Genomic DNA, 27527 nt, shown 5'->3' with positions numbered 1-27527 from the left:
ATGGTAATTGAGATTTTATTCAGTAATAAATAAAAATAAATATCTCCAAAAATAGAAAGTGTTGACAGACTTTTACATGTTTCTTTCTTGTAATTAGACATGTCATAAAGCATTCAGTGAAATGTCAACAGCTCAATTCAGCAATAACAGCAGGCCAGCTCCAGACCAGACCACACAGTGGGCATGACAGAAAGCTTCAATGAGGTCCTACACATCAGGCCACATGAGCCTGTCACTTATCAGATAATATCAGTGAGATAATGTGGAAAATTCTCTTTTGTTCATGAGTGTTGATGCAATACAGTAAAATGAGGCTCTACCCTTTTAAGTTTAGCCCAAGATAAAGGTTTATTATGCATTGCCAACTGTGACACAGGAAAAGTCAACTTCTTGTCAAACAAGCCTGTGGAGAATTGATTAAAGACTACAGACCATTTGTGCAAGACATGTATTCATATACATACAATAAGTCTAATCTAGTGCTGTAAAAAACAGAATCTTATAGTTAATTTACATTAAGATTCAGCACCAAGCTTCACTGCCCAGGAGATGGGTGCTACAAGCACAGCTTTACTCCCCTCTGGTGACATTTGAACATGTCAAACTTTGCTGCACTGCTGAATTTACTGTTTGCAGCTGTGACTGTGGTCTCAAAAGAATCTGAAAGGACTTTCAACACACTTCCAAGAAGAACATACAATCCTACACATTTTAAGTGTCAATGTAAGCATTGTATATTTATATTTAATATTTATGTTATGTACTTTTTTTATTTACCCACTTCATTCCATAAATGTGGATCATTCAAGGAAAAAAAAACACACACACTGCACTGAAAATTTCAAGGCACAGTTAATACAGCTGAAGACACAGCTGACAGACTGTAAAATTAAATTTGTTTTGTTGTTTTTACAGACACATAAAATAAAAAAAACACAAATCAAAGACATAAGAGACACTTTACAGGTGAGACAATATTAATGTAATCTGGTCAAAATACTCCCCTTTGGCTTCCAATAAATTCATAATTTCTTTAGGCAGTGTCTTTATTGAGATATTCTTACAAAATAATCAACTCAGTGTCATGTTTCTCTGTTTCAGTGTCAGTGAGAGATTGTTGTAGATTTCTTAATTCTTAACTATGTTCTAATCTTGAATTTAAACAGTGCAAGGACATGATCCAATTACTAGTAAAAGGTATGATCATTCACTCATGAAGCTGAAAAAGTTATCATTTGTTGCCTGATAACAAAGACAACACCCACACAGATTAACTGAGTAAATGTGCCTTAGGTGTGGACTTAAGAAACACTGGACAAAGGTTACTGTAAAACATAAACCTGCAAAGTGAAAAAAAGTACAAATAGGCTGTATGGGAAAAGACTTGTCAATCTAATGAGTAGAAAAGATTTTCATATATCTGAAAGCAGAGCAACAACGATCCTAACACATTCTTGGAAATGTTGAACGCACACAATACGAAGCCTTAAAAACAGCTAAATGTTTATCTGAAGTTATTTTTAAAGTCATTTTTAGTGAATGCATAGTATATCTCACACTTATTTGTTTTCCAGCATATTCTTTACATTTTACACTTAAGATTTAAGATGAGTAAACCATAGTTTGTATTCTTATGTGATTAGGAGAAAATTCATTCAAGTTGCCAAATCAATCATGGTTACAAATGGCTATTTGATTAATTTATTTTATTACAATTAAATAGAATCCCATATAATGCTAAGTTAACTGGACTCACAGTCCAGCATTTCCATGCTCATGCTTGCTGTACAGACAGCTAATATGATTCTGTAAAGGCCACATGCATGTTTCAGAACATTACTGATATGAACAAGAATACCAGTGTGTTGATTTGTATGGATACCGATGATGTTAGGTATCCGGCAAGGTGTGGCATCATTATGAAAGTACCTGCAAATATAAACCTTTTTGGAAATCTGTCTACTTAAAGGGGAAGACTGGAAAAGTACATTTTGACATCACTATAACCTACAAAAAAAAATAAATAAATAAAAATTACAAGACAACTGAGAGTATAATACACAAGGTTGTGTGATTTTGATTTACTGAATACCCTAAAGACTGCTCTATGTATTCAAATGTGCTCCAAAAACATTGTATTTTGTAGAGTGTCATAAACTGAAAAAAAGCCAAACAATCTGATCAAACATGTTACATAGTTTGTCTTTTCAGGGTAATGAGCAAGTCACAACCTTTATCAAACAAGTTCACATGAAAAAGATGGTGATTGACTTGGGGCAGCCCGCAGTCATTCATTAACACATATATGTTGTAAAAGAGTTGATAAATGATAACAGCAGACAAAAATCAGTACACTAAACAAATATAACCATTGCAATATCTATCATTTGGTGACATAAAGTCCCCAAAGTGCATAAAGTTATAAAGCTGCCCAGATATTCACTAAAAAAAAAAAAAAAAAAAAAAAAAAGATTTACAATCCGGTTCCATTATCTATTGAACTACCTTCAACATGCTATTCAGAAGGCAAACCATGATTTTACTGCATCATGTAGAATCTCTTCAGAAATAGTATCTAAAACATACCTTTTTATGAAAAACTGCTCTGATGCTCTCCTCCTTGTACAACTACTGTACCATCGGTGGATCACCATAATCTCTCAATGCTTTCCTTTAATATATCTTTATTTCTGCAGCACTACTGCAGAAATTTTGCATTAAATAAAAAAATAGAAACATTTTAAATTTGACAAGAGGTGAAATAAAGACAAAAAAACAAACAAACAAAAAAAAATAACCTTTGTACAAACTGAAACTGGTTAACAGCAACACTGTGGGACAATGGAAGATATACGAGATTGTTGATAATCCATCAAACAATGCATAACAGCTTTTCAAAATATGTTTCTCTTATGTGACAAGCTTGCATAAATAAGTTCCACCCAGTTTGGAGATGTTGGGGCTCCGGAGCATACTTCCATTCTGTAAACTCTTTGGCATTCAATTATACTGTAACTGTGCAAACAAAACTTACCAAGTTAACAATCATAAAAAACCACGCTCATCCAGTCCTTTGGCTGTCACTGGGTTCCATTTTGCAGTGGGTTTATTGCTATTATGGCCTATGAAGAAAAAAGAAGAAATAAGTCCAGTTTAAATATATTTTATTACTGTACTCTGTGCCCACACTGACACATAAAGAATGAAAAAAAACACTATCAATAATTCATTATAACATTTATGTCTACTTTAGTAGCCTTTTTCTTTAGAGACTTACTTGTTTCAGGTCTGGCTTTTGGCACATCTTGTGAATGTGTGTCACTGGGGAGTGTGTGGCTGTTATCTCTGCGCTCACTAGCAGTAGCTGTCCGTGGCACCGTAGCAGAGAGGACAAGAGGTCTCTGGTTGTGGTACTTGAGACGGTATGTTTCTGTCATACAGTTATCCACATTAAAGTACGTTGTTAAAGAAACCTCTTGAGGTGGCGCTGTCTGTTCCACTCTGCACCCAGTCAGTCTTTCCTCACTCTCACATGAAGACTGGGTACCCCTCTCTGGGTCAGAACCTGACTTTGAGCTTGCATCTGAAAAGGTTCGGAGGCCCGACATGTCAGGCTTCTTATGAGGACTAATGTAGGATGTAGACGAAAGTCGAGGACTAGATGGAAAGGGTTCTTGAAGCATCCGGGGACGAAACACTGTGTGGCTGTCTTCAGCCTGGTGAGGAAACATCCGTTGGGTGGGTCGAAGGTGAGGCGACCCTGTTGTACCAAGCTGACGCTGGTTGTTCAGTTGAAGAGGTTCTCCAGTTACATTACTAGGAGGGTGATATGGCAGGGATATGTGAGAGCTCTGGGAATCAGAGGCAGCGGCCTCACTGTTACTGGACAGATAAGTGCTTTCTCTGTCCTCAGGCTCAGAGAGAGCGAGATCATCTGAGCTGTTCCACTCTGAACTACTGGTTTTTGCAATGTGACCTCTACAGTTCGTCAGATCATGCTGCTCACTCTGCCTGTTTTCTGAACCAGCAGAGTTTCTCTCTGAAGACACTGCTTTTCTTAAAGTGTTAGAGGTGTACTTTGACTTTCGTCTACAAAAAACAGGAGGATAAAAATTGTTAAATATTTTGGAGATATATATGAATATCTTAAGCATATCTTTAAAGGGCAACTGCAGCTCGTTTGAGTGCATCTTCCAAGACTACTGAAGTTTTATGTGTTGTGTTAACTTTGTTTGTTATCCACATTGTAGCTTGCAGGAACATGTGTAATATGCATAACAATGTCCACAGCAACAAGAGACTCAGATTTAGTACAGTACTTTTTTTTAGTCACATAGTTTGTTTGAGTCCTGTTTACACACTGAGTCACAGTTAAATGTCTGCTGTGTCTCAACTCTACTTCATACTCAACTCTACGTCCTACTTCAGTGTCACACCAAGGGTCTGGAAACTTCAAAACTGTGTTCCTGAGTCAATGTTAAACTGCTAGAGTCAATGTTAAACTGCTAACCTGGCAAAATATATATTTTATTTCACAAAACCATCTGGTAAGTACTCTGGTAAGAAAAAGGTAAGCACTTTCAGAAACTACAGCAGGTGATTGGATGAGGTATGTCTATCAATGTCAACCAATTAGGCAGTCTGAATGCAATGCAACAAGCAATGCAACATTCACTGTATGCAACAGAATCATTCAGTGAATGTGTGCTGCTATTGTTCATTGTGCTCACATTTAAATCCTCCCCTGCAGCTGCCAGTATAAGGTGCAGATCTGTCCCAACTTTGTGTATCAGCCACACATCAGTAGGTTGGAGCCTGGCAATACTGATTTTGTGATTGCAATATAGTGATTAGTTATAATCTTTAAAAAATGTACGAATAATAAATTTCAGTCTCAGCTACCCTTCTAGTTTAGGTTCATGTTGGTTTATGTTAAATAATCGTCATATATGGATAGCTGAGCATTTGATTTAACCAGCTTAAGCGTTGCCTAAAAAGTAAGGCAATTTGGGTTTGGTAAATTGGCTCTTTGTTGTAACAATGTGTCTTGGCAATAGTTCTTATACTGTTGGAAAGCCTATTAACTTCTCTTTTAAATGGTGCCACATTTGAAAAGAAAATGCCTTTGAGGGATGAGCAGCAGAGTTGAGTATGTGGGCTGTGCTAGGGCTGCTTGATTATAGAAAAATCATAATCATAATTATGTTTGGTCAACACTGAAATCATGATTATTTAACAAGGGGTACTCATTACATCAAGACAGGACATTAACCCCTGGACGTAACACAAGCCAGGCTTGTTCCTGCTTTTGTTTTTATTAATTTAGTTTTTTTTTTTACATTATTAATATCTGACTGTAAGCTGGAGGGATCAGCCAGCGGCAGCTGTGCACACCTGCAGTTAATTTTCATTATGGATGTGGAGCAGTGGTGATCATATCTAGCACTGACTCCAGCTGGGAGGGCTGGCGGCATGAGGACAGGTGTACTGCCAAAATAAGTACCCCTGCCATGAAATGCACCATGATTTTCACAGCAAGAGCAGTGATGTTGATAAGTTTTCAATGTAATGAATCCCCGGGACCAACAGGTAGCTATTTGAGTGAGTCCCTGGGAAATTCAGTGGGTCCTGAATTATACAAAAGTATTTTTCTATTTCTTATATTCTTATTTTTCTGAAGTTGTATTGTTAAATTCCTTACAAACTCAAAACACGCATCAATTGTTTTGACATCTACAGGGGCTACAGTTCCTCGGTGCAGCGGGTCCAGGTTCATCCTGGCTTGGGACCCTTTGCTGCATGTCATTCTCTGATCTCTCCGACCCCTTGTCCTGTCTAGCTACTGTCAACTAAAGGCCACTAGAGCCAAACTCCTATAAGATTTATTGCCAAGTTGCAATGTTACAGCAAATAAATAGATGAGAAACAAATCTTCCAACTTTTTGTGCTAAGTTTGATTTTAAATAATTTATTTTAAATGGAGCTAATGGTAAAGTAATAAAAGCTTCCAGTGTGGCCACTTTGCAAAATAATTTGTTATAGTAATTTTAGGTTCAACAGTATTCAGCAAAAGTTGCCCTGTGGAGAGCACCAGCACAACCAGTTTCCAAACATATTTTGCCTTTCAGAATTGCCCTGTTGCCTGTATGCTTTTATTGTCCCCTTAAAGAGGTCATCTCATACTTTGGGGTTTTTTACCTCACCTCTGAGTGTGATATTAGCATGTGTAAAATGTCAGCAATCTTTCAGAGCCTTAATTTTACACCAAAGGTTGTTTAAGCTACTGAAAATGGCCTTTTTCCCACATGAAATTATTATTATTATTAAATTATTATTACCACATGAAATATACTTTCATCACAGATTGCACCAGTTTGGAAAAAAGTGATAAATATGATTCAGCTTTCAAATTAAAATTATCACACAGGCGTTTCACTGCTGCATTTAATGTCTTTACTTTTAGTAAAAGATAGTATCACCACAGTTAAACTTAGGACCACACATGAAAAGAAATGTGTGCACATTAATATAGACAAGCGAGTCATCTGTCAAATAAATGAACCATAATTACCAGTACCACTGTAATGCTAAAAAGTAAGAAACAATACCTTGAACTTGGGCTGTACTTCAGATGTGAAAGAGAAACTTGGTCATGCTTTTTTCCCTGAGGTTTGGCCTGATGTTTACCTTTAAAGAGCAATAGGAAGGCAATTAGAAAATATGAAATACGAATGGATATAGCGGTCAGCTCTGCTGTAAATTTTATACAATATTACGGAATAAAAAATTACTACAAATATTGACAATATACACAACATATGAATGCAGAGTTAATTTAAAGTGTTTAATTAGAAGATTAACAGAGATTAAATAATGTACATCTGAAAATGATGCTATAGCCCTCTGAGGACACAAGAGGGCAGCAGCTAAGCGGTATTCTCAAGACTATATCACAGCTGGATGAATCAGTCACCAAGTTTGCTCTAAGCACCAACACAGCTAGAGACAGCATGGTGCTGAATTCCTTCCATGTAAAAATAGATGTGTTATTTTTTTCTTTACTGTTGCCCTAGAGAGCTCCATGCAAGGATAAAAGCTTTAGCTGTTGTTTGGAAGCACTGGCTCTTGAGGCTCGTAGCCTTGATAAGTGCAGCACACTCAAAGTAGAGCATGCAGTAGACTGATATTTATGACAAAGCACGCAGCCATGCCCAGCTGTGCAATCTAAATGAGTTTTTCTGGGATTATCATCAGATTATGCTTGTGCAGGGCCGCCTGGGTGAAGAGGTTAAATAACCAAGTACAGGCTCAGAAATCAACCTAAGACATAAATCAATCTTCGTTCACATTGTCATTAGACGCAGATCACGCAACATGTTTTCAGATGAAACAAAGGCAGAGAAGAGACAGGAAATTTGGGAATTTATATTCTCGTGATGCTAAATAATTGCAAAAATATGTATGAATACACAAAAAGAAAGCTTTTCAAACACCCAAGGGTGAACATCTTTCTAATACAAGGTAAGACCATTGTCCCTTTGCAAATCTTATCTAGGAAGCAGATAAATTGCAGATTAGAAACTGTTCACACTGACACGTTCTACTATGCTCTTAATCCCGCTTTAGTCATTGTGTCAGTCTAACACCACTTTTTAATGTATGTTTGCCATGGATACTTTGAAATCTCACAATATATTTTCTTTCCTTTTCACACTATTATATAATGTAAACCATATGGTTACTAAACTTAGTACAGTCAAAGATCCTAATACTTATCATTACTAATTGCGAGTTACAAGCGGCCCCTTTGTCCTGATGAACCACAATCTGTGTTTATTACCAGCAGACTTTGACAGAGAAACCTGTGGACCACCATTACATTTTTAAAACTTACCATTGTGTGAAGGTGAGGTCATTATATTTGATTTTGCATTGCCTCCCTTTTGATGCAGCTGGCTGAAATAAGAAAACACAAATAAGCAGGTTTGCAAACTAAATAAAGTACTTGGGAACTTTTTAAGATCTTTTAGGTCACTAAACACCCCAGAAAAAATAAAATACTGGCATTGCTTTTAGCAATGGTTGGATCAGTTTACTGGAGGTTTGGTGATATGAAGAGTTTAAATAAAATAATAATAATTTAAATTGTTATCTTTAAGACATAACTGACCACAATGGAGAAATCTAGCTATGCATCATTTGTATTTTACATTATATGACATGATAAGGTTGAAAACCCTGACATTACCTGAAGTCTATGGCACCCTGATTGCTGCATTACGTTGGACTCAATTCACATGTGCTTTGACTTCTCACAGACCAACCATTTAGCATAACATTACAATAAGTCAGCCCAGTTTTGAATTCAATATAGATTAAATAGATAAAAAAAACTGTGTGCTCACAATGGATCAATAAAAAATATTTAATTATTACCTTCATTGAGTTATAAAGTGCTTTGGTCATGTTAAAAAAGGTCAACATTATGACTATAACACAAAAGGAAATTATTCTCACCAACATAAGACACTGTTTCTGACCTGCTTGTGAAATGCCTCACTTGTAGTCCAGGTTTTTCATCATCATTAAGAAAATGCTTGCCCAGGAGCTAATTCATAGGCCCAAAGCAAAGAATGAGCTGCTGCTTACACTCCACGTTGTAATACAAGTGACTATACAGATATTTAATAATCCTAAATGTTAAAAACTGAAACTTTAATATCAGCTTTGATTGTTTAAGTCCATGTTCACCACATCTCAGCACCAGTCTAAGCCACTGTGTGTTGTTGTTGACAGTATATTATGTGTTTATTATTCCAGTTTAAGAAAGACAAGCTTATGAGTGGTGATGCTGACACTGTCCATCAATGAATGAAGCCTCATGTTCTGGTCTTCAGTGCTTATAGGACAGAATGTGATTGTTTATCTTAGCTGTATATCTCTGCAAAAAGCTTTTCTACAGTGGTTCTCTTAGAAACAGGCTTGCTGAGTTGCTTAAACGCAGTGCTGCAGTAATCAGTTTAAGTATGAAATTGTAAATTTGGGAATATTTTTAATACTGTATACCTCTAATACATGTATGAGAGATATTGTAGCTAAATTGTGTTAAAAATGTACATTTTAACAGAGTAAGTGCTTAAAGGAGCTTAGAGATGCACAGTTTTTCTTACCTTTGCAATTGTACCTCAGGTGTTGATCTCTGGTCTGGTCTTACAACAAAGCCATCAACCCCAGGTGAATCAGGATTGGTGGAGCCACTACTGAGCCTATCACTGCTCTCATAGCCAGACTCTGTTCTTTGAATGGTCCATGTCTCACTACGCAGCAGAGTCTTGGGGCCACTTTTAAGTCTGCTGCCCCTCTGTTGGCTGGCCCTGCTCTCCGACTCTACAGAGCTGTGACTCTCGGTCTCTTGCCGCTGCTCGTCCTCATAAATTGTCATTAAACACTTCTGTTTTCGATCTTCTCTGGCCCGTGCATATTCTCGCTCGCGGTCTCTGACTTGTTCTACATGCACTCTTTCCTGGGATGAAGAGTTGCTGCATCGGGGGCTGTCTTGTTGTTGTTGACGGCGCTGCTCCAGTTCATTCAGTACAGTGTCCACATTCAACACCTCACGGATGGGTCTCCAAGTAGGCTTTGACTTTTTTCGGCTTCCTCCACTCCCAGTTTTTTCCCATTGTTCATGGCAGCTCTCCTGATCATAACGGCCTGGGGAAGTGTTTCCTCTCCGGTTTTGTCCACCACTCTGAGTGCTGCAGGACTGTCCATGTGGCTCCTGAGATCCTCTGCTTGGATGATTTGATGACTTGTCAGTGCGTGGATAGGTTTTTGCTCTTTCCACAGGAAGCCTTGGCCCATTCTCTGGTGGAGATGAGGATCGTACATGTGGTGCGTCTAAGCAGAGTGGAAACAGATCACTTACAGGCAAAAAAAAAAAAAAAAAGATCTGATGTTCAGAATTATTCCTATTTTATTTGTGCACTTTTTTTTCCAGTGGTCCCCTTGTAACCACAGTCCAGATTGATGCAAACACGCTTTACCTTTGTGTTGTACTGGATCAATTCTCCGATGTCCTCTTTTGGATGTTTCACCTGGCCTTTGCAAATTCTCCATGTAAGATTCTTGAAATTTGCTAGGGCTACCAACGGGATGTTTCACTGAGAGCAAAAAAAAAAAAAAAAAAATCAAATGGTGGATGAGTGATTGGTCTGTAACATTTTTTTTCTAACTAATGATCTTTATGTATATTCTGACTCTTAAGACAAAGATATAGTTTCTTTGACTTGCTAATATCTGACTTCAGCATGGGAAATAGTAAATACACTTCAAATCAAAAGTTTGGACACACTTCCCCATTGTATTTAATGAGAGAGTGTGTCCAAACTTTTGACTGGTACCATATGATGTGACATCTTTGTGCAGCTAAATGCTACTGTTGGTCACTTCTGTGCATCGGCTTGGAGGATTTATTTCAGCTCATAGCTCACAGCAGAACAGCTCCACCATCGATGTTGGTTGGTGGTATCTCCCACATTTCTGCTGAATTAAAATCATGACTTTAAATTTGGCCATTATAAAACATTAACTTCATTGTTCTTTAAACATCCTTTGGTAGAACAACTTGCTTAGGCTTATTGTTCAGATGCATGACCCACTTGCTCTACATATTTAGCTCACAGGCAGACATGCTCTGGTATATATATATATATATATATATATATATATATATATATATATATATATATATATATATATATATATATATATATATATATATATATATATATATCTTCTTTTGCCACCACCACAATGTGAAAACTGAGAAATTTTCACTTACAATTTACAGTTGTAACTACAATTTATTTATTACAGAAAGAAAAGTATAAAACACACACAGAAAACAAACAAAAAATCCCTATCATCGGAAAGTGCTATCACATTCCAGGCAGTGGCATTAAATGCCATGCCATGTTCCATATAAGGATGAGAGCATCATCCTTTAAGAAATATACCTTATTTTTAAAAGTATCTGCCCCTGTTGCTATGTCGTAACCTTCTGATTTCTTTGAATAAAAACTTTGGTAAAAATGGACAAATCTGATATAGATAGGAAAGGGAGAGAAAAAAATCACTTTATCAAGAGATTCTGAATTGCAGTGCCAAGTAGCACGATAAACAAAACAGATCATATTCTGGAGTGGAGTACTGGCCCTCATGCCCTCCAAACAGATTTGTGGACTCTACAAAATTATTTTGGACAGAGGTGATGAACATTACACTTCCAAGGAGTCTTATTAACTGTTTAGCAGTTACTGTGTGTGACAAGGCTGCAGAATGTAACCTTTGAATTGTCTTGTACATGAAATGTGCTAGATAAATAAACTTGTCTTGCCATGCCTTTTGTGGCTTATTTATCACAATAAACCAGCTGTAATATTTCCAAAACATTCAGCCGTGGTAATTTTATTGAGGCATATGGAACGGGCTTTATTAGTGGTTATATTTATAAGACTGCCATTAAACTTGGTATCAATAAAAAAAACCTTGAACCTTGAAGGTCAGTATGTAGAATCCCTGCATAGGCAGTAGGCAATCCATAACACAGAGTGCAATAAAACAATGACCCCAAAGGAAAAGCAACATGAAGTGATATCTACTTTGTTGTCTGTAGGTTTAGATATGGGTTACATCCAGCTTACTGCCCTTGAAAACAAGTCAGTTTTAGAATGTCACATGATTTTGCCAACTACAAATGTGTAACATTGGATCTCTGCTTTTAAAAAGTAATGTTCATGTACAGGTGACCTATCCAGGGTGTACCCTGCCTCCCGCCTGCTAATTGCTGGGATAAGCTTCAGCTTTCCTGTGACCCTGAACTGGACTAAGTGGTATAGAAAATGGATGGATGGATCAATGGAAAATATTTTTGTCTAATTCTGGTCATTCATCCCTCTAACTTAAAATGATGCTTGAAGAGACATTTTTCAGGCACAGAAAATAATCATATTTACAAGGTTAGCCAAATTTGATGTAAATCTTAAGTAGAACTGAATTAATAACAACATTGGTTCAGATTTAAGTCTTTTATGCTAATTTTGAACTTTTCCTCAGTCCTTCATCACACATTTTTATGCAGTTTGATGACATTTTTTTCCTCTTCATGAACATTTCTCTTCCTCCAGCTTACAGCAAATGGGACACAAAACTAAACAAAATCTCACAACAGAACAGATGCTGCATCATTAACTTTGATAAAACACATCACTGCTGCCTCATCTGCCAAGCCTGCAGTGTGTTTCTTCTCTGAGCAAGCAGTTCGCCGTGAGAAACCTTGATGATGTGAACTGCGAGCATCTGCCTTCAGATGGAGTACAAGAGTACACAGTGAAAAAAGTACTTGAGTACCAAGTTACATCTTATTTATTAAACAATCAACATGCATTGAGCTTTTACAGTATTCCGCAATCTCAACTCACAAATAAAATCAAGCAGGAGCTTATCAAATGTAGCTTGTGTTACCCCCCCTGGGGAAAAGTACTGCTTGATCTTGGCAGACTTCATTTTTTGATCATCAGAGGCAGTGTACTTCCTCTTCTTGTTTGACTCCATCAACTTTGAGTATTCCGTTAACTTGTTGGGATGAACTCTCTGTTGACAGACAAAAAAAGTATTAAGCAATTACAAGAGAGACCAAAAACAAAAAAACTAAACTTTGGGGGGGGGGAACTGCTGGATAAAAAAAAAATAAAAAAAAAAATATATATTATATATATATAATATATTATATATTTACCATTTAGAATTTGTGCATTCTAAATGGTAAACAGCACAAGACTGATATAGAACACAAATTTTTGAGATTTTGTTATCAAATCACCATAGATTCTCAACTCCATGATTTTTATGTGCAACAATAAACCAAGAAAAACACAAATAGGTGCCCAATGCTGGTGCCTGCTGCACATGTTCAGAATATTTGGTCAAACCAAATTGCAGGCTTAGTTCATGTCCATAATAGAGGGCAGGACTGTTTTTGTAGGCTTTACATGATCAAAATTTTAGGGGCCGATCAAGGAGTTTTAAACAAAAAAAAAACTATCACCAATCCGATCACGAGGATTCAAATGTTACCATTTAAATAACTTTTTACCCATATTTATACATTTTAATGAGTTTCTTAAAAACGATTTCTGTTAAAATGTATTTGTCCAGAGCAGACTGAGATGAAAAGGTTAATCATCAATAACCTCTAATGGGCATTCAAGTTTAATCAGGACCAACAATAAATAATCTGAGACACAAATAATGGGCACAACAACTTAGCTTCTTGTCAGTAGGCTACTTTAATGCAAATTAAATTACTTTTCAAGTATACTGCAAAAAAGAGCAGTGATCTGTCTCAAAACATTTATATAAGTCATTCATTTTTTATTTTCTGGACTGCCTGTATCTATTAAATTATTTAGTCCCAGTAGTGAGACGTCTCCATTTTCTTTGTTACAAAAAAAAAGTTTAATCTGAAGTTGAATGACTGCTTTACGTTCTTGCAGCGTTTATACTTTGAGCTATTTTCAGACATGCATTATGGAATAGGTGCGGTAAGTCCATCTGATCTTTAACCTGAGTTATCTTTTCAAACATGCCTTGCGGACTTATTTCGTTCTGGCCACGTCCAGTGTCAGCACAGCCTCCCTTCAACTATGTCCGCAACGCTTTCTTGTGCGTTCAGCCCGTTCAGCCAGAACGACGCGCCGCAACATCTCAGCTTTTATGGCTGTGCATGTCTGCTACAGCTCCAGATCAACGAGCGGACGTTTATAAAAGCGGAACGGTATAAAAGAATAGGTCCGCACCACAGTGCTTTCCAGGGCAAGTCAGAAAGGGGCTTACTATGTGATGGGCATATAATAAGGTGTATTTATTTATTTAATGTAAACAGCATCACTAGCAAACGGTGTCACAGTGCAGCTGAAACAGGAGCAGTTTCACAATGACGATGACGTCTAATATATATTTAACAATTTCTCACACATAAACACCAAATCCAGATCCCTCAAACGGAAGCAATTTTAACACAGTTTGTTGTTGGCAATGCATGACGAAGATTTGATAAGTTTGGCTTAAGCACTATGGTCGGAGGACCTTCACGAAGGCATCTAGCCTACCGGTAACAAACAGCCGCATTGTTGACGTTCAAGTTAGTGTTCCAAGCATGTGGAAAAAGTAGCGGCTTGTAGCCCGGAATTTACGGTAATTAAGTAAAAACTTCTGCTGACTGAGTAAATAAATGTATTTATAGAGCGCTTTTCACAGATAAAAATCTCAAAGTGATGAACATAAATGCAAGAAGTAAAACATATAAAACAAGCATGTTCATCTAACAGCTGCTGTCTTTCACTTTCATACCTCACCTCCTCTTTGAGTGAGACCACCTTCAGCAGCACTGTTCCTCTTTGTATCTATTTTTATGTAGTTAGCATTGTACCTGAAAAAGCTGCTTTATGTTTTTAAGACCTAGAGAAAGCATTATATAACAGTATAATAATAGATAGATCAAAGAACTGTTCTGAAGCCTTCCACAATCAGGACAATGAAAAAAAATGTTGTGTGCATGTTTATTGCTTTTAAATGTTACAGTAGCAGTGAGTTATCTGTAGTATCATGGATTTTCATACATGCTTGTGTAGTCCAATGCTAACATTTAAATACTTCCCCTCAAACTTTTCTTACACTTGGACACACCTTTGCATAACTTACACATCTGCCATCTAATTAACTAATGCACACATGGGACATACTGGCAAAGACTTTGTTATGCAAGTTTATGTCCACCAGGCATTCCACTTCTTTATTTTATTTTTATTTTTTAACTTTTTTTTGCTGTAGTTGTAATAGTGTAAGTGTAAGTGAGGATAATTTAAAGAAATGGAAACTCTTATGACTAAGAAGAGCATGATAGCAGTACCTCATCAGTATGAAATTTCATTTCACAAAAGCTAAGGAATAGAAAAGGACAATGATAATAATGCTTTTATTTAATAAAATTTTTATCCATATGTAGTTACTTACACTGATTTTGATAAAAGCAGGAAACCTGTCCCATGCCAAAGTATCTGCTACCGGAAGAAAGCAAAACAATCCATCTAACAAGCAAGATGCCACTGACACACACACACACACACACACACACACACACACACACACACACACACACACAAACACACACACAAAAGCTGATAAATTAATGGGGGCAAACATTGGAAACATCAAGGGGAGGAGTGAGAGCTGTAGAGCCAGAGCATAAGTGCATTTGGCCACAGCAGCAGGGATTAGGGAGCAAGGCGTGGGTGGTAATCTGTGTGCAACAGAGACATCATCCTCATGTGAAGTTCAGGCCAGCACACAGGACCTGACAGTCTTTCTGCTCATGGTTTTGCAACACAACCTGGGTGAACCATAACCTAATGTGTTACTTGAGCAAAATCATTCCATAAAAGATTAAATGTTATTTTCACTTAATGATGTTTTTTTTTATAAAGATTGGCCAGACTCTATAATAGATGAGAATTTTTCCTGGAATCAAAATGTGAAGCAAATTTAAATCCAACCGCATTTTGATCCCTATCATAATCATGCTGTGGCATTTTCATTTCACCTCAAGTCCCATGACACGTTAAAGGATAAACTTGGTGACTGCTGTCTGGCAGATAACCTCTGTTATTCAATAAACCTCTCTGTGGAAAGTTTAGTTAAATACACAAGTACAGCAGGTACAGCAAAGAACACTGAGAAGAATGCTTGTGAAGTTGTGCATGCATGCACAGTTCATGTACATCATTTGAGTATTTTATTGATTAAAACATCATCATTATTATTATTACAGTTGATTTTATATAAGTTTGAACAACCATGCTCTGGGTCCATTATGGTTTCTGATTTGCTGAGATATGTGTGTTGCAAATGAAAATTCTTTTCTAGTTTTCTGTGCTAGTCAGTTTTTGCCCCTTTGGAAACACCATACTCATACTACATGCTACCATACTATGAGTGTTTGTAAGGGTGTGTTTGGTACAATAAAGCCTCAGGTTATAGCTTGATGATTGATTTTGTTTTTGTATTATCAAATTTTCTACCATATGTCTTGGACACTGAATAAGAAAGAAGTGGAGCTGCAAACTCATCACCACCTGGTGGTGAGTTGGTTCGGGTAGCAGGGGAATATTCTGAAAAGACATGGTGCACATAAGCTTCTACTGAGGGTGTGCTGGGAAAACTTTGGCAAAGGAACAGACCAGCATTTTTTCAACTTTCATCCCTGTCTGAGCTTCTCTTACAATTCAAGGGAGGCTGGGGATATTGTGGCCAAAGTCCTAGCTTTGCCAAGCTAAAGATGTTTGAGGGACCAGCAAGCCAAGAGGAACCAGAAACAAACAAACAAAAGAAAACAATTGGGTATGGTAAGAGTCTGGTGAGACTATGTAAATGTCTTTGAATCAGCCTCAAAGAGACAGGCAAACAAATCAGATGCTTTAGGTGAGGGAAGTAGTGCATTGCCAACACTGTTCATAGTGGCAATGGAGTGCTGCTGACTTCAGCTGGGGAAATATTCTGGGAGTGTCAAGCACTCCCTTACTGATATGCAGCTAAGATGAGAATCAGTACCTCCAGGTTCCTCCACTGGAAAAGGGTGGATTGCCTCTGATGGGTTAGCACTGAGTCACAGTGAGGGAAAATTAACAGGAGGACTGGGGCAGTATCTGCTGTGCTGAGCGAAAGGACTAAGCTATCAATTTACCAGTCAAACCATGTCCCAACTCTCACCTATGGTTAAGAGGCAGTGAGAGTGACAGAAAGAATTAGACTGTGAATCCAAGCACTAAAACAGTTGTTTATGTAGGATAGGGTTAGGAGTGAAATCATTCAGAAGGTTCTCCTCTGCATTGAAAAGAGTCTGTTGAGGTGGTCTGAGCATTATCATGGTTTTTGGTTTGTTTCTTTAGACTAGTCTTTGTTTAGGGATTTTCATTTGAAAGCTTTGTGCTTTTAGTATGTTTCATGTTTCTCTGCTTTGTTTTTTGTTTGTCATGTTGTGTGTTCTAATATATCTGAGGCTGTTTTTCCTTGTAACCTGCCGTTGCCCCTAGATGCTCTCACTCACTTTCTGCTCTTTATATCACCTTGTCACTAACTACCTATTGTTGCTCATCACCCATCTCCATCCATGCACTAATCACCCATCCCAGTATACATGCTTCTTGGTTTTCATTGTTCAGTGTCAGGTCCTCGTAGCTCATTGAGTCAACTAGTCTTGTTTTTTTTGTCCACAGCTATGCTTCAATTTGTGTTACTATTAAGTTCCTTGGTTTGTCACTGCAGTGTTTTTTGTTGGATTTCACCAAAGCCATCAATTTTTACTTATCGCTGCCTCTGCTTCTTAGTCCTGTGTTTGGTTCCTCCACCTTTCATCATGGGGTATCCATGATAATTTGCTTTCCAGAAACCTCCAACAGAAGGTGTTTTGGGCATGTTCTACCAGAAAAGACCCCAGGGGTAGACCCAGAAATTGCTGGAGAGATTATATCTTTGGCTTACTAGGGAATGTTTACGTGAACCCCCTTAAAAGTTTGAGGAGGTCAAAGGGGAGATTTCTGCACTACGAACTGCTCAAGGTAAAATTAAAACAATAAGCATTTAAATTACAGGCAATGATAATCCATCCTGCTTTGTGCCCGTGCCAAAGATGCCATGACCCAGTGATCTTAAGACTACAAACCTGTGGCCCTGATGTGGTCAGAAACTTATCCTGGACCAGTTCCGGTCTATGATACAGTCACATATGGATCCACTCTAGTTTGCCTACCAGCCCAGGCATGTGATTAAGGACGCCACCATCTACCTGCTGAAGCTTGTCTATATTCACACCATCAGGCCGGTTCTACAGGGTGAGAAGATGAGAGAGATGCAGGTGGACCCCCCATTGTGTCCTGGATAGTTGACTACATGATTGGCAGTCCACAGTATGTGCACCTGCAGCACTGTTTCAGAGTGGTCAGCAACACTGGAGCATTGCAGGAGATGCAATCTCTCCCTTCCTCTTCACCCTCTACACCAGTGACTTCAACTACTGCTCAGTGACCTGCCATCTTCAGAAAATTTCTGAAAACTCTGCAGTGGCTGGATGCATCACAGAGGATGATGAGGAGAAGAACAGAACTGTGGTGGGCAACTTTGTAACGTGGTGCAAGCAAAACCATCTACTGCTCAACATGGCAGAAACAAAAGAACTAGTTGTAGATATGCGGAGGTCAAGACCACCAATGACGCCCGTTTCCATCGGTGGTGTGAATGTGGACACTGCAGAGGACTATAAATACCTTGGAGTGGTCAATGACAGTAAACTGGACTTCATCAAAAACACTGACGCCATCTACAGAAGGGCTAGAGCCATTTCTATTCTCTGAGGTAGCAGAGGTCTTTCAACATCTGTCGGACAATGCTCGGGATATTTTATGAGTCTGTGGTGGCCAGTGCCCTTCTTTATGCTGTTGTGTGTTGGGGCAGCAGACTGAAGGCAGCGGACACCAACAGACTCAATATAATGATCCGTATGGCCAGTCATGTTGTTGGAGTGGAGCTGGCCTCTCTGAGGGGGGTGTCAGAGTAGAGGATGCTGTCCAAGCTAAGAACTATACTGGACAGTCCTCCCAACCCTCTCCACAACATGCTGGACAACCTCAAGAGCAAGTTTAGCAACAGACTCATTTCACCTCGCTGCAATACAGAACGTCACAGGAAATCATTCCTTCCTGTCGCCATCAAACTTCTTAACTCTGGACTGAACCAGAAGACTAAGCCATAACCCTCGTAAATATTGTAAATATTGTAAAGTGTATCTATTTATTAATGTATTTGTTGTATTATTTGTTTTTTATATTCTGTTTTATTTCTCTTTTTTATGTTGATTCAGTTTTATTTTTTATTTATTTTTATTTAATTTCAGCACCTTATTCTAATTTCACTTGGACTCATATCTCTATTTTCTATCTCCTTTTCTGTCACTGTATGTTGTTGTTTTAAGAAGTACTGTAATGCTAAAATTTCTTTCTGGGATTAATAAACAATTTCGGATAATGATTTCTAATATTTTCACATGTGTATTACAATTAAGCATCATGGAGATTTTCCTTTCCCATCACTGCATGGGTTGTTTCACATTAAATTGTGCAGCATTATTGTGCAATGTTCATTAACATGAGATAATAAATGAGATACCTTTAGTGGTAAAGGGTTACCCTTGAGTTCTTTGTGACTTCAAACTATTACATATTTCATCTGTGGAGTTTCTCTGTACAAATGGATGTCATTCAACACCACTGTTATACTCCAAGAAAAGTTCGTCCACAAGTCTATTGGACTATAGACTGGTGGACTTGAAACATTTCCTTAAGTCCCAAAAAATATTTGTTTCTGCCTTCATTCACTTAGATACATAAGATTTTAATATCGATCTAAACTAACAGATTAATCGTGATGTTTGCATACTTTTCATCTCTAAAACTGGATTTTTTTTCTTGATATTTGACAGATAACAATACTGTTCATAATTTCTTACAAAAATTGTAAAATATTTGATGTTTTAGGGCAAATTTATGCTTAAATACAAAAACTTTTAACATTGAAAACATTTCAATCACAATTTTATCACCTACACTTTCAAAGAAGAAAACTTCTATTATTTAGGTTATATATCAACAGAAAGTGATGATTTACAACTATGTGCATTATCTCAAAATTAACTTCAATACTTTCGCTTATGTAGTTAAAAGAAAAAGACAGTCAGTCACTTTTATAAATGAGGGATTGTCTTACTGGTTATGTCACCGTTGACTTGGGCTTTGTAGCGAGGACACATGGTGGTTTGTCTTGGTGCATCTTCATTAGATATTGGACTCCCCTCAGGATTAGTGTAAAATAATAAAAGTGGTTGGAAATGTCCCCTGATACACTTTGAAGCGACATCCTTCCATTTGGACCCAATCTGGTAAAAAGAAAAGTGTGATATAAGATATAACTCACAGTAAGAAGCGAAAGACTTCTGAAATGGGGTAAAATGATTTAGAAGCAATTGTCCTAACCTCCTTACAGTGGCATCATCAAAAAACATCCATTTTGAGGATTTGGTGTGATAGGCGAAAGCTGAGTAATGTTTACTTGAAAAACAGATCATTCCCACCAGATGTAGGTCACTCTGTTTGGCATTTTCATCAGTCACTCGGTTGAAAAGCTGAAAGAGAGTATATTTGATCACATCTGATTGCCACATAATACTCTGCCAGATGCTAAATCCTATGAGAAAAAAATTACACAAACAGGGTTTTATAACCAGTTACAGCACAAGGCCTGCATCTTCTGATATAGGAAAGAATATAATTTCTGAAAACTAATTTTATAACAAGTCTTAGCAAATCTGGCAAACCCTATATACTAGAAGATAAGACAAAGACATAATACATTCCCATTTGTCATCTAGTGCTTGCAGACAATAAATAATGTCATCCAGCCTACTCATTTCATACCCCACACAGGTTCAAACGTGGGCCAAGAGACCTGATGATATCCTCTGTGAGATCAGACTGCTCAGCATCCCACACAAATCCAATGGTCACAATCTCAGGACAGTTCATGAGAACTCGGCGGATCTTGATACTCTGCCCACAGTCACTCTTCAAAAAATGAGGAAAGAACACATCAAGGTCCTTCATTTTATTGCTGTATAGATAAGATTTTTTTCATATAAATGTATAGGAAAACAAAACTGGCACAAACAATAGAATCATAGTGAAACAGTCAATCAGTGATACAACAATTCATTATTTGCTTTAGTTACAGTCTGTGCGTATTTATTATGGGTTTTATTACAGCATCAAACCAGATAACCAGATAGTAGGAAAGAGCCAGCAGGTCTGCATCATCAAGTTAATACTGCAGCTGGAAGAGTTTCAGGAAGAAGCATGGATTTAAGGGAACAGGGCGCTCAGCTCTACTAAACTGATGCAATTTAAAAAGGGAGACAGGGGTAGCAAACACAGATGAGAGAAAAACAGCGGCTAAGCCCTGACTGCTATTTATATCTCAACACTAGTTTGGCACAATTTTCCTTCCGGCCGCTTCAAGTGCAGCGTGACACCGGAAAGCACAGAGTGCTCTCTGCACAGTTATTCTGGAGTAACTTGCTAATAAAGAATTGTATGAATTATTCATTAAGAACTGTCTGTAAAGGATAAGCTTTCACTAATGCGTGAATTCAGCTGAATATTTAACTAAAAATGAAAACAAAAAAAAGTACTGAGCTACCATACTGTTAAAAAAGAAACATGTTGAGAAAAATTTAAAAAGACTAGATGCACTCAGAGAGCACAGGCCTCCGCCAAGCCAGTGAATTTTTTTTTGTTGTTTTTGTTTTGTTTTTTTGCCAATGATTGTGGGCATTGCATTTTGAGTTAGAAGCTTTAATGGCAAAATTATCCCTATCTCCCCATGGGAAGGCATAAACCTACATCCCAACCGGTGGTTACGTGACCATGAACAGCTTGCCGGTGAAAACAAACCGCATCATAAAAGCGTCCGTGCTGAAGTGTGACACTTGTTCTCAGAGCTTTAAGTTTTGATAGAAAATTATCCATAATGCCATACAGTTTTATTGATCCCCTCAGTGTCAAGGCTAGAAAAAGACATGAGGCGATGCTAGTAGGACTGAACAAATGCCCTTATGTCTATCCGCCATCACAGTGTGAAGGAGCTGCTAAAACGAAATACTGAGAACTTTACAATAATCACCAACAGACATTTGCTATAGTTACTGTAACCAGCCACTTTGTGGTATTTTTGGCATTTATACAAAAATAACCATAAGTTTTAAACAGTAATATCAAACTTAATGTTAAATATTTAACAAATTGTTGAATATTAACAAATAAGAACTTCAAGGTGTACTCGTCAGCACTGACACGCTTGATAGCCGCTAGCCAGTTATCGCATCTTTCTGAGCTTTTGTGTCTTTTTGGTAGTTCGAAGAACGATCTCTTGTTGTCTGTGGAACAACTATGTTTGCGGCAGCCAACCACAACACAAGTTTTCGGCATATTTAAAGGAAACTACGAAAATCAAAAGAAAAATCTGAGGATCAATGCTGAGAATCCCATGGTGTTATGCTTTAGCAACCTTTTGATTTTACGGGCAAAAGAATGGGATAGGACAAAGTTCACCAATGTTCCCAGCTGTTTAATTGCGCATGCCCTGTGCCTATAAAGAACCCTTTAAAAAAATCCTGGATCCAGGTGGTGACCTGAATCACCCCCAAAATCTAATAACTTTTCCTTTCAGAGATTTCCTGAAAATTTCATCAAATTTTTTCATCAGTTACATTTTGAGATATAGTGCTATAACAGACAGATAAATTAACAATGCTGAAAACATAACCTCTGCCTTGGTGTAGAAAACTAGAAGCACTAAGACAATGCAGACCTCTGCCAAACCATAGGCTCAGTCATGTGAGAAAAACCCCATGTCAACCCTTACATGTATACTTTAAGCTAATATCACTATCTATTTCCATCATCAGGATAAATGCGGCATATTATTTAGATATCCTTGACCCTGTAAACTTACCCCAAGATGAAGCAAATGGCTATTATAGTCTTGAAGTTACTGAAAAAAAGTTATGATTTTCTCTAAAGGCAGCAAGCTGAACTAGCCGCAATCTGGGTTAGCTTTTAGTGTATTTAACGTCAACCATGATGTCATCTTATATTTTTTTTTTGCCAAAGATTCTAGTCATTACTTGTTGAGTTAGAAGCTGTAATGGCAAAATGATCCCTATCTCCCCATAGTAAAATAAATCCTTTAAAATCCAGATGGAGATCCAGATCATCCCCAAAATCTAATCGCTTGTTCCTTACTCCATATCTGACATTTCCTGAAAATTTAATCTAAATCCGTCCATAGGTTTTTAAGTAACACTGCTAACAGGCAAGCAGACAGACAATCAATCTTGACAGAGGTAAAAATGATGACAGTAAGTGTATAACCATACCGGGCAGCTTCGGAGGTCACCCGTGCTGTTTGCAGCCTGCAGAAGTTCTCCAAACATATCTGACCTGAGTCGCTCGTTCTTCCCAAACAAGCGATCCACTTGTTGGCTGTGCAGGACACAAGAAGTGTATTGATTTTTAGATTTTTAATGCAGGACATATTTAACAGAACCGTTTAATTAGCTCTCTATAGATAAAATTCCTCCTGTACTCCAGAATCTACTAAACAGTTTTTCCTTAATTACAATATTTGCTGGCTGATCAACAAATCCATGAATGACAGATCAGAAGTAACTTCTGAAAAGCTTCTGGACAGAATTCAGTTTAATATCACATCATCAATGTCAGCATCAATAAAAACTGAACTAATATTTAGTGAGCTAGAACTTATGACTGAACAAATTTGCTGGACTGTATTAGAGTTGCACATTGTCACCTGTGTAGATATTCAATTTTATATTCAACAACAAATAATCCATGAAAATTGTTATGTAATATTTTCTTTATCTAAATAGTCATATTATTAAAAAATAAAAGCGTTTCTGTGTTTCTGCACATATAATGGGATGTCTGGTGTCACTACCAGCTTAAAATTCAGAAAAAAAAACTTTCACTTTGGGGTTCTCTAGGATTAAAGATATCCAATTTACTAAGTAATTCTTCATCATGCTACTACAGTAGTTTATGTAGTGCTCCCATGTTCTCCTCCCAACCTTAGTACAGTGTGTGCTGCATTCACTGTACCTTATAAGTGGATAATTAAAACCTTTTGGTAGTTGCTTTTTGTTTTGCTAATAATAAAAGAATTTAGATCAGCAGAATCTACTTAACATGTTAGAGAAATAAGTTAATAATGCTCTATTAATAGTGTGTTTAAGGTTTTAGAATCACACAGGACATCCAACTGTATTTTTTTCTCCAGTCAGAAGTTTAAAAATTGGATTTCCAATTGTCATTGAATGCAAGAATGACTTGATTGAACATTAGAATACAATAGAAGGACTTGTTGTGAGTTGTTCACAACAAAGAGCCTTGAGTATTTAAGGCATCTGTTGCAGCTAAAAGATAAATGAGGTCTTGATGAGATAAAAACATCGTAAAATGTAGAGGTGGCCCATGGTCAACCACAATTAACAAGAAAGTTTGAAAAAAGTTACAAAGACATTTCTATGTTTATTTATGTGACATTACGTATTGATATACTTATGATGTAGCTTCTAAAGGACTGTAAGGATATAAACCAAATTCTTTTCTTTGGTTTGATTTTTGTGTGCTTTCAAAGGGTATATTGGACACTTACCATAAAGCAGTGGTGGAGACATAATGTACAAACTCTGTGAATGGGTGTGGATCTGAGGAAGCACCACAGCAGCGGCACACAAACTGCAAAACAAAGCATTATTTTACACCTACAAATCTAGTTACAACAGCTGTGTGTCTCATTTTTACAGTTATAATCAGTATTACATTTTTAATGTGTAAATCATGCAAGTCATTATCATTTAGAAGCTTTAAAAATATCACTGACCTGCTCATAAAGCATCATTGCAAACTTCTGGTGGGTTATGCAGGATTTGGATGAGCAAGCATCAGTCGGCGTGTCTGAAACAATGTGCAAATGAATTCGCTCCAAGATGTTCTCCTGTATGCAGAAAATATAAGTGTCAACATTTAATACAAGCAGACAAAGACAGATCAGAACAAATACACAACCACAGCTACACGAATGCAAAGACTAAAAGGATGTTATGACCTAAAGAAACTGCAAATCTCCCATTAATTAAAAAATATTCAAATACTTAGACCCACTTAAGAAAGACTTAAATGGACTAAATGCACCTTCATGCAGAGGTTAATCTTTGTAACATCCAGTTACTGTTTCTTTTTTATTATTCTATATTGTAAAAGGTAGAGGACATGCAGAAGAAATGCATTATATAATGCACAGTTAGAATGGAAAGGTCCACTGAGTATTAATTTTGATTTGACATCAAAGCTACATCATACAAAGCACTCAGCAGCATCATCCATCAGTCCGAGTTGGAAGCGCTGTTCATCCTTAAAAGTTTCAGCAAGGGCGTTCCGCAGGCTGTCGGAGGGAAGCACCCGCTCTCTGCTCTGCTGGAACTGGCTGAAAATACTCTGAAAAAGAAATGTAATTATTTGATTTAAAAGAAAAAAAAAGTCAACAACATAAAAAAACAACATAAAATGTTAAATCATTCACTATAATTAAGATTTTTTTTTATTTAGTTTAAGGAAATGTCTTGTGTAATGTACCTTCAAAGCACAGAAAATGCAGGCATCACCAAGACAAAAGTGACCTGAGAGCTGTCTCAGACTTCTTCGGAAAATGTCCAGCTGCCAAAGCACCTGTGAATGTTTGACAATGGATAAACATTAAAAACTGGAACAAACATTTTATTTTATTTTATTTTTGTTTTCAGTGGGGTTGTGTGAAGCACTGTTGAGAGGTCACTGTCTTACCTGCAATGGACTTACAAAATTAGCTACATTCACATTTATGTTTGACCTTAAAAGGATATTACCTTTAGGTAGGGTTGTGTGTAATATTTACCAGTCAAAGCCTTATCTGTGGTAGACAGCAGTCTCTCTCACTTTGGAGAGGCAGGGAGGATATTCTGAATGGGGTGCTAAGCTAACAGCTAGCAGAGAAGAACAATTTCCACCATCTAAAACAATGAAAACCTTGAAAATTTCATTGCAATTTGACTGAACAATATATTCTTCATTTTCAAAATGCTTCACTTTTCCATGGGACAGTTACTCAGAATCAGACATTATTGCCAAGTAAGTTTGCACATAGATGAAATCTATCTTGATGTGGCGGTATTAAGACAAAGACAAAACAGTATTTACAAGGTAATGGTATAATTATAAAAGGACTGGGTCCACATAACACGGACGGGCTCTGTGTTGACACAGTGTTGTTTTTCTTTTACATGGACCATGGAGCGTGTTGCAACTAGGACATCCTTGAAGGTAAGAAAATTATGCAAAAGTAATAAGGTGTAAAAATTTACAATATAGCAATGACTAAGACATTTTTTTATGTTTATGATGTTTTAGATGGTGAAAATAAGTTCTTCTCAAGTTCTAAACAGTTGTTGGTTTAACTTCCTCATTAGTATTACTCCATGATTCTTCAAACAGACATTTCCTTACAAGCATCTCACACATTGTTTTTTTTAGTTCTGGTTACTTTGTCTTTTCTCATCTCTTCAAATTGATGAGTAGGTTGGTAGAGTTTTAATTTGTTTGAATTAAAATCTGCAAGGTTGGTGTCCTCTAAACTGCTGTTCACGTGTGTGAATTTGACAAAATAGGTATAAACTTAGAGCTTGCTGATAGGTCAGCAGTCATGGCTGGTCAAGCAAAGATTGGCTGATTCTGGCCTCTTGGCAATCAATCGGTTCCTCTCAGCTTTTGTGTGATGTGACAGTGAAGTACTGCCGAACCCGCTAAATTTCAACACACAAACACTAAGCAGAAGCTTACTAAGCTACTACTATTTATCAGCTAATTACTCTGGATTGCTGGTGTGTGCAGAGGCCATGTAACTCTCACACTACCTCACACATGCACAACAGTAGCACAAAACACTAACAAGCCACTAGTGAAGATAGTAAAAATCTACCTGTCAAGCTTGGATGATAACATCTTATGATCAGTGATTCAACCTGCATTTATAAGACATGAATGCTAAAATGCTGAAGGTAAAGATGATTATTTGTTGTGTACTGAAACAGTTTTGCAGTCATTTGAAGTGTATCAAAAGTGGAAGCTCTTCTCACCTGAACAGCGCTGTTGAGGAAGCAGCTATTCTGCCCAGGCTCGTTCAGCAGACCTTTTGTGAGTGCCAGAGACAGCATGCTCCCAGGCTGGTAGGACTTCTTCAGGCCTCCTCCAGGTTTCTTGAAAATCTTCACCCATGATATGGAGTTAGAGCCTGCAGCTAATGAAAAACACTTTAGACATGTACTTGATGTAACATTCAATACATAACTTTATAAACAGAGGATTCAGTCATGACAGAAAAGAGTCCCTGGATGATGGTTCTGTTAATCCTCAATGCTACTCATTATGTCACTAATCCAAATTACTTATTTGGTTAGATGCCAGTGAATCCTGCCATCTACCTTCTCCAGAGTTAGGGGGAGACTTGCTGCAGCTGGACATCCTGGAACATGGGAGCTGGGTGTGTTGGTCTGGCCATGGGCTCCATCCATTTCAACCCCACGCACCCCCGCAGCGATTTGTGGAAAGCATAGTCAGGATCAGCCACAGGGCAGCCTCAAACATCTGATGTACATCGAATGGCAGCTAGAATAAATATGTCAAAGCAAGAAGAGGATAAGGTAACCTGGGCAGCTACATTTAAACTGTTTTTAATTAAACCTCAACAAAAAAAAA

General features: G+C 37.4%; 1 protein-coding gene across 1 annotated transcript; it reads right to left on the bottom strand.

Annotated features, from left to right (window-relative positions):
- Position 1: 1 nt before the first annotated feature.
- usp53b (ubiquitin specific peptidase 53b) lies at positions 2–27308 on the bottom strand. Its single transcript, XM_041983695.1, has 16 exons — positions 27254–27308; positions 26909–27069; positions 25374–25466; positions 25101–25235; positions 24622–24735; positions 24394–24476; positions 23096–23201; positions 20580–20726; positions 20141–20287; positions 19873–20044; positions 10044–10160; positions 9171–9897; positions 7895–7956; positions 6609–6687; positions 3278–4089; positions 2–3122 (listed from the first exon to the last, which is right to left on the bottom strand). Exons 1-16 carry the CDS (start codon positions 27291–27293, stop codon positions 3046–3048), a joined length of 3072 nt encoding a protein of 1023 aa, XP_041839629.1. The 5' UTR covers positions 27294–27308; the 3' UTR covers positions 2–3045.
- Between the last annotated feature and the right edge of the window lie 219 nt (positions 27309–27527).

The sequence above is a fragment of the Melanotaenia boesemani genome, chromosome 4 (genome assembly GCF_017639745.1).
Source record: "Melanotaenia boesemani isolate fMelBoe1 chromosome 4, fMelBoe1.pri, whole genome shotgun sequence".
NCBI lineage: Eukaryota > Metazoa > Chordata > Actinopteri > Atheriniformes > Melanotaeniidae > Melanotaenia > Melanotaenia boesemani.
Note: the sequence above shows the minus strand (reverse complement) of the source record. Positions and strands in the feature narration are given on the sequence as shown.

Bases quoted from the DNA above. Each gene is read 5' to 3' on its own strand.
- usp53b (XM_041983695.1), bottom strand. From the start codon at position 27,293: ATGTCCAGCTGCAGCAAGTCTCCCCCTAACTCTGGAGAAG. The intron at 25,236-25,373 runs GTACATTACACA...TTTCTTTTTCAG, and splicing joins GCATTTTCTGTGCTTTGAAG to AGTATTTTCAGCCAGTTCCA. The intron at 20,288-20,579 runs GTATGAAATGAG...ACTCTCTTTCAG, and splicing joins CACGTTTGAACCTGTGTGGG to CTTTTCAACCGAGTGACTGA.